This window comes from Sinocyclocheilus grahami, unplaced genomic scaffold, assembly GCF_001515645.1.
Source record: "Sinocyclocheilus grahami isolate Dianchi unplaced genomic scaffold, SAMN03320097.WGS_v1.1 scaffold1131.1, whole genome shotgun sequence".
Classification (NCBI taxonomy): Eukaryota; Metazoa; Chordata; class Actinopteri; order Cypriniformes; family Cyprinidae; genus Sinocyclocheilus; species Sinocyclocheilus grahami.
The window spans coordinates 284,663-292,219 of NW_015506310.1; the positions used below are offsets into that span (position 1 = coordinate 284,663).

General features: G+C 35.0%; 1 protein-coding gene across 2 annotated transcripts in view; it reads left to right on the forward strand.

Moving 5' to 3' along the window:
* LOC107567180 (protein phosphatase methylesterase 1-like) overlaps nucleotides 1-7,212 on the forward strand; it is a 10,712-nt gene extending 3,500 nt beyond the window's left edge. For both annotated transcript variants that reach the window (XM_016252823.1, XM_016252822.1), the window contains exons 4-14: nucleotides 1,915-1,972; nucleotides 2,137-2,188; nucleotides 2,276-2,430; nucleotides 2,652-2,742; nucleotides 4,500-4,565; nucleotides 4,685-4,814; nucleotides 6,128-6,257; nucleotides 6,338-6,382; nucleotides 6,492-6,556; nucleotides 6,652-6,719; nucleotides 6,820-7,212. In XM_016252823.1, coding sequence (XP_016108309.1) covers nucleotides 1,915-1,972; nucleotides 2,137-2,188; nucleotides 2,276-2,430; nucleotides 2,652-2,742; nucleotides 4,500-4,565; nucleotides 4,685-4,814; nucleotides 6,128-6,257; nucleotides 6,338-6,382; nucleotides 6,492-6,556; nucleotides 6,652-6,719; nucleotide 6,820 — 861 coding nt within the window. In that variant the 3' untranslated portion in view covers nucleotides 6,821-7,212. The remainder of the gene's footprint in view (nucleotides 1-1,914; nucleotides 1,973-2,136; nucleotides 2,189-2,275; nucleotides 2,431-2,651; nucleotides 2,743-4,499; nucleotides 4,566-4,684; nucleotides 4,815-6,127; nucleotides 6,258-6,337; nucleotides 6,383-6,491; nucleotides 6,557-6,651; nucleotides 6,720-6,819) is intronic.
* Nucleotides 7,213-7,557: the final 345 nt, after the last annotated feature.

The window sequence follows — 7,557 nt, forward strand, 5'->3', positions numbered from 1 at the left end:
ATATATATATATATATATATATATATATATACATACATACATACATACATTATCATTCAAAAGTTTGAGGTTAGTAAGTTTTTTTTTTTTTAAAGAAAACATTTCTGAAGAATTTTTGAAAATAATAGTTTTATTTAGCAAGGATGCATTCAATCGATCAAAAGTGACGGTTACAAAAAATATGTATTTAGAATAAATGCTGTTCTTCTGAACTTTCTATTCATTTAGGAATCCTAGAAAAAATGGATCAGTTTCCATAAACAACTGATGTAGCACAACTAGTTTTCAAAAGTTTTCAAAATTGACATTTCATAATAGATAAAAAAAAATCTGCTTTTCCATCACAAAAATATGAATTACATTTTTAAATATATTACAGTAGAAAACAGTATTAAATTAATAATATTACTGTTTTACTATATTTTTGATTAGATAAAATATTGCATGTATGTCTAGATAGATATAGATATTGTAGAGAATCAGCTCAAAGGGGAAATATTAATAATTAATCATAACTAGTTATAATTGATTATAAGTATTTAGGTCTGCTGTAAGTATTTACTTGACATCTCAGTGTCAATTGTCTGTCAGTTCTAAGAACGTTAATTTCCTAGTTAAGGTACAATACTACTCAGAGCATGTAGCAAAAATCTGCATGATTAGGGACTTCAGTTATGAGCAATCAATGAACAACCTCAGGTGTGATTCAAGTAAGACTTTATTAACTACATAAACACTTAAACTAGTCTAACATACACGCACACACATGCATACAGTTGGCATAGGAAAAGGGTTTAAAGCTTAAGCATTAAAGAGAAAAGAAATACAGACATGAAGCTATGGTACAATTTGATATTCAGCAGATCTACATCATGAAGGAAACATTGGTTTCTTAGTTCAAACACACTTTTGTAAAAAGGTGCAAATGATACTTAATGTATCAATGAATAAGACTAAGTTTGATACTTGCAGGTCTTGCCTGTTTGAAAGAGAGTCCTGATGCAAATAGGGCTCCAGTTGGTCTCTGCTGAAGTTAGCTGATGAGAAAAAACAAGTTTGAATCAGAGGATCTTGATGAATGGAAAGACTAGGCCGGAGCCTGGCACAAGCTTAGGGTGGGTTTTTGAAGACTCTTAGCTCAGCATCTTCTCCTGGAATTCCTGAATCTAAAAGAACCGCCCTGATCTGGTGATCAGTGATCTATAAAGGGTGACGATGACACACCCTCAGGATTTGAGTGAGCCAATGGTAGCTTTGGAGGGAAATTTTACGATCCTTTGTCTCTAGCGTGGTGTTTTGCATAGTTAACTGGATTGGCTGGTCAAGAGGAGAATCTTCAAGATTCTTATAATACTAATGAGTCACAGAGTTAGCCAAATGTCATGTAAAATAACAAATAGGAAACATAATTTGGAGCTCATAGATACCAAGCACGGCATATGTGTGATCTTGGTTAGTTAAGTAATAATAGAACATTCTTTCAAGGTTTAACATATAGGCAAAACACTATAAAAGAACATGTGATTACATAGGATACACGATTGTACATGTCTCAAGTGAATAGTAGACACAATGTCCTGAAATATGTTTGTTATTTCAGAGAACTGTTATTTGCTCTTTTCTGTTTTATAGGCCTGTGTCTTATAAGTCAATATAAAGTCTTGTCAGATGGTAGCCTGGGTAGCAGCCCTCTTGGGTGATAGTTGCACATTCGGGGGATGGTCGATGGAACTCACCGAGTGGGTTTTAAAGCTTATTTGTTAAATATAACACATAATTGTGTGTCTGCTCGATCCAGTCGTTACAAGATAGATAGATAGACTATTATATTCAATTTAATTTATTTAGTTCATATAATTATCAATATTATTCTAATTTATAATATCTGATATTATTCGATGTTTGTATTTTCAGTCTGTTATATGCAGCCGGATTAACTGCAGGGTTGTAGCTATGGACCTCAGAGGACATGGTAAGGGATTTCATACTCTTTGTTTGTTTTTGTTATTTAGCTGATAACAAACCATAAGCTTTTGATTCTATAATCACATAGGTCAAAAGCATGCATGTGATTGACACAAAACGTATGATTTAACTGACCCGTTTACAGATAGCACATTTTCTCATATAATTCAGGTGATACTAAAGTAAAGAACCCTGACGACCTGTCTGCTGAAACAATGGCCAAGTGAGTGCATTCTTATCTCTCATCTCTCAATGTCTTTACAAAGCAGGTTTTCGCAGCATTTAATTTAGAAATTTTACTTTCTCTCAGGGATGTTGGAAAAGTGGTTGAGGTACTTTATGGTGAAAACCCACCTCCCATCATGATTATTGGTCACAGCATGGGTGGAGCAATAGCAGTTCACACGGCTGCATCCAATCACGTGCCGTCACTGCTTGGCCTTTGCGTTATTGATGTAGTGGAAGGTAAGTTTTCACCCCTCATGCCTGTTTTACATTGTTTCATACATGGAGTTGCGTAGTTATTGCTTTTTGTTCAGTAATGCATTATATATATGCTATGTATAGCATATAGCGTATATCTAGTATACATATATGTTTTGTAATTGATTTCAATGCAGTTTGACTATGTGTGGATGTGTGTTATATTTATGCAAACATTTAATGCAGTTTTGCTCATTCTTTAGGTACAGCAATGGATGCCTTAAACAGCATGCAAAACTTTCTGAGGGGTCGACCAAAAACATTTAAATCTGTGGAGAACGCAATCGAATGGAGGTACACAGTTTTGGGTATATTGTTGAAAATATTATTTAGTGATGGTTGTTTAAAAAATTGAATTGATCCTGTAATATATAAAATCTATGACTGTCATTCAATTAATTGCACACATCTCTGTAATTATTACACCTAACATTAAAATTTGTAATCTGTAATTTGGGATAAATATTTATACACAATACATTTCTAAATTAATATGGAAACTACAGCATTTTAAAAAAATGTTACAATTTAATTATTTGTTAAAAGGCATCTTTTTAAAGGGGTGGTTCACTGTTTTTTTTCTAGGCTTGATTGTGTTTATGGGGTGCAGTCGAACATGTGTTAATGCGTCGTTTAAAAAGAATAATAATTTTCCTTTATTCCTGATCTTTTCAGCCTTGAGGCTGATCTTTTCCTGCTTTTATGAGGCCCCTCAGAAATAGGCGATGGGCTCTGATTGGTTAGCTAGCCCAGTGTGTTGTGATTGACTAAACCGCCTCTAGTGCACGTCTAATCATCCCGCCCCTCACCTCAGCGGCATGTGCTCCGGTTGTATTGTAAACAACGGCGTCGTTAATATAGCTTATCAGTTTGAGCTCGATTGAGAAGCAGAGGATATCATTGAAGAGGATCTTGCAGAACCTGTGCAAGCACGGCTTTTAATGGTAGGCCTATGTTTTTTTGTTTGTTGTTGTCTCATACTTTTAGATATGCTGTTATTTGTAAATGCTACTGCTTATGTTAGCTTTTAATATACGGTTTTATCCTGATTAAAGCGTCCATGTTTAACGCTTCTCATAGCTATGTGAAAATAAGTGTATATTTGTAACAGTTCATTGTTGGAGCTGAGCTGAATGAGAGCCAGAGAGAGAGATGCAGAGCGTGTGCAGAGCAGGGGGACACGAGGAACAGTATTGAGAACCGCTGCTTTAGAACATTGATTTTGAAACTTGTGAATCCATTAGAATCATTAGAAGACAGAATCGTGATTCATATATGAATAGATTTTTACGTGCACCTCTAGTTTTCTCTTCCTCTTCTCTAAAGCAGCACAGCATGGCCTTGCCCCCTTTGCTGCCCTTTCCGAGGGCGGGGTTTATCTGGGGTTTTCTGTTGTAGTTCTTACCAGCCGTTTTTGTAGGCATTAAACTGCCTGAATTTTAAAAGACGATATCTCTGTTTGCATTGAACTTTCAGCTTTGTAACTTTGCAGATATTGTTTATGCTCAAACAGCAACATTGGACACTAATTAACGTTACAAAAGTGAAATCGCAATGAACCACCCCTTTAATAAGTACTATGGTTGAAGGTCAGTTATCACTGTTACCAATACCGGTATAGATACCTCTATTATTTGGACTTTTTTTTTGTTTTGTTTTGTTTGTTTCTTCAATTTCTTTGGGCAAAATGAGTAATTATAGCAATTCATCATTACAGAATAATTAAAACCAAGGCCTAAACTGCAAATTATCATGTTGTTTTTATTTATAACTTATCATCAATTACAGAACATAAAAAATTTAAATATTATAAGAACTTTTAATTTAAGTGAGCTTAAAATAATGTTCACTTAAATCCGTTATAATAAATGTACATTTTAGCGGTGCCTTTTATATAGTGGAAATATTAACACACAATTTTTCCCAACCCTAATAAAGACTAATAAAAGTTTATTAAGAATACAGTTATTTTAGTTTGATAAACATGGAACAGGTCAGCTTCATATATCCCAGCTGGTAACTTTTCTTTTTTTTTTTTTTTTTTAAACCAGTGTGAAAAGTGGTCAGATCAGGAATGTAGAGTCTGCACGAGTGTCCATGGTTGGACAGGTGAAAAAGTAAGTCTTCCCTAGTATTGGTTCATTTAACTAGCTCCAGGAATTGTTGAAAATTTGTAGAAATATTTAGCTGTTGTATATATATAAATTGTACTGATTAGATTTGTTGGGCTGTTTAGATGTGAGGAGCCATTGAGTAGTCCAGGGGTTTCCAAGAGCATTAGTGAAGGCATTATTGAAGAAGAAGAAGAAGAGGAAGAAGAAGGTGGCGAATCCAACCACAAAAGGAAGAAAGAGGATGACCAAGAGGTAATACATGTTTCAATTCTGATCTGATCACCCTGTCAGGACTTATTTTGTGACAATAACTGAATTTACCATTCAAATGTTTGGGGTCAGTAAGATTATTTGGTTAATAAATAAATTAAATTAATATTTTCAGCAAGGGTGCATTGAATTGGACCGTAAAGACTTTTGTAATATTACAAAATATTTCTATTCAACATACTTTAAATGCTGTTCTTTTGAACTTCTATTAATCAAAGAATCCTTGACCATCAAATCAGCATTTTAGAATAATTTCTGAAGGATCATGTGACACTGAGGACTGGGGTAGTGGCTGCTTAAATTCAACTTTGCCAGCACAGGAATACATTTTATTTTTAAATATATTAAAATAGAGAATGTAATATTTCACAATATTACTGTTTTCACTGTATTTTTGATCAATAAATGCAGCCTTGGTAAGCATAAAGGCCCGTTCACACCAAGCACGATAACCATAAAGATAACAATAAAGATAAAGTTCTAAAAATTGTTCTCAATATTAAAGAATAGCATAGTTCACACCACAACTATAACGATAACGATACAGAGGAACGATATCGTTGTGACCACTATCAAAACGATTTTTTCCCCAGCTGATGAACGATAAAACACTGACAGCCAATCAGAATCCATTCTGCTGTAACGAGCTCAAGAATTTAAAGCGGCAGACGCATGTGCACTTAGAATAAACAGATGATATAGTTCGCTGGTGTGGACGCTAATATCATTATCTTTATAGTTATCGTTCTTGGTGTGAACAGGGACTTTTTTTTCAAATATGTTAAAGGGTATATATTATTTTGTGTATTTGGTGTAATGAAATGTGTTTATGCGGTTTAAAGTTCAAAAAACACATTATTTTCCACATACTGTACATTATTGTGTCTCCTCTATGCCCCGCCTTTTTGAAACACGTCGATTTTTACAAAGCTCATCGGTCTGAAAAGCGAGGTGTGCTCTGATTGGCCAGCTATCCAGTGCGTTGTGATTGGCTGAATACCTCAAGCGTGAGACGGAAATGTTACGCCCCTCACATACTGTTGATGCCCTGTCCGGCCGGAGCGACGAGACAACATTAAAACCCCACTGGATGCATTTGTTGCATCCAGTGGGGACATAATTACTGATTATAATGACTTATACTGTCTTTTTACGCGTTGTGCCAACCCCCAAACCTTTGAACGTTAGTGTACATTATACCTTACTTTATTGTACATCTATTCACAAGTATGTTTCAAATTGAACATTAAGCATTATTTTATGTACAAATGTTTGATGATTTTCCCATTTGCCAGATAAAGAAAGAATGTCTGTACACCTGGCGTATTGAACTCTCAAAGACAGAGAAGTACTGGGAAGGCTGGTTTAAAGGACTGTCTTCTCTCTTTCTCACCTGCTCTGTGCCAAAACTCCTGCTGCTGGCTGGTAAGAACGCTTAGACATTTGTCTTTTAGACTTACACAGAGTAAAAAAATGACTCCTAATGAGTAATGTGTCTCTCATAGGTGTTGACAGGCTTGATAAAGATCTTACCATTGGGCAAATGCAAGGTGAAGCATTTATATTCTTGCTCTTCAAGCTAGACTTTATAGTACAGCACAAGTCACGTTGCTGTGGCCAGAAGGTCTTTCATGTCTTTTGTGGTTGTTATTATTATAGGAAAGTTCCAGATGCAGGTTCTGCCACAGTGTGGCCATGCTGTTCATGAAGATGCCCCGGAAAAAGTATGTCTGTTTTGTATCACAGTGTCACATAATTATAGAAAATCATATTCGATTAAGCTGCATTTGCTTCTTCTGAACTATGATATCTGATCCAGGTAGCTGATGCTCTAGCCACCTTCATGGTCCGTCACATGTTCACTGAATTCAAGGAGGGTTTCCCCTGGTAAGAAGACAAGTGATTGAATCGTATAAAAGAAAATTCATATTTTTTGGGGTTTCTAATCTCGCCTTTTGTCTTCTGTGTTTGTTGTTCGCTTCAACAGATGACGTGTAGCCTTCACTCGTAGTCTTCATCCAGCGATGTGTCGTCCCTCTCTGCTCTCCACTGGAGATTACAATACAACCAAAACCATGATGACGCCTCTGCTGCCAACTCATTCTTAGCACTTCATTCTTAAATTATATTCAGTTTTGTATGACTTCATGTATGTTTGCTGTAATCATTATGATGATCTCGTCTATTTTGGCAGGAATAATAATACAATAATACTTATAATTTCAAATTGTTATGCATATTTACATTTTTATTTTCCCTTGAACTGATTTCTTTTGCATTTCCTCTGATGCCTTGCTTGTTTGTTGTTGTAATTAGGATGATTGGTCATGTTGTGTTCAAAGTGTTGGTCATTGGAAATAATAAAGGGAGGTTTCCGCTGTCTGCGCTCAATTATAATTTACAGTATTAACAGAAATTTCATTCAGTGTAAACAAAACGGATATTAGAACTGAAATACACAAAAATGAATTTGGAATCAGATCGAGATCTTATAAATCTACTTCAAATATGGAAATATGAGCCAATACTCAGGCCTTATTTGTTTTGAGCATGACATAAAATTATATTCTTCGCTCCTTATTTCTGATTTACAGGTTATATCACGTTATGCCAACAAAAAGTATAATATAAGATTTGCCTTTTGGTCAGTGGTGTAAGAGAAGCAGTTCTGTCTCTTACTCATATGTAAATTTAGTGATAGAATCGATATATACACATAATTGGT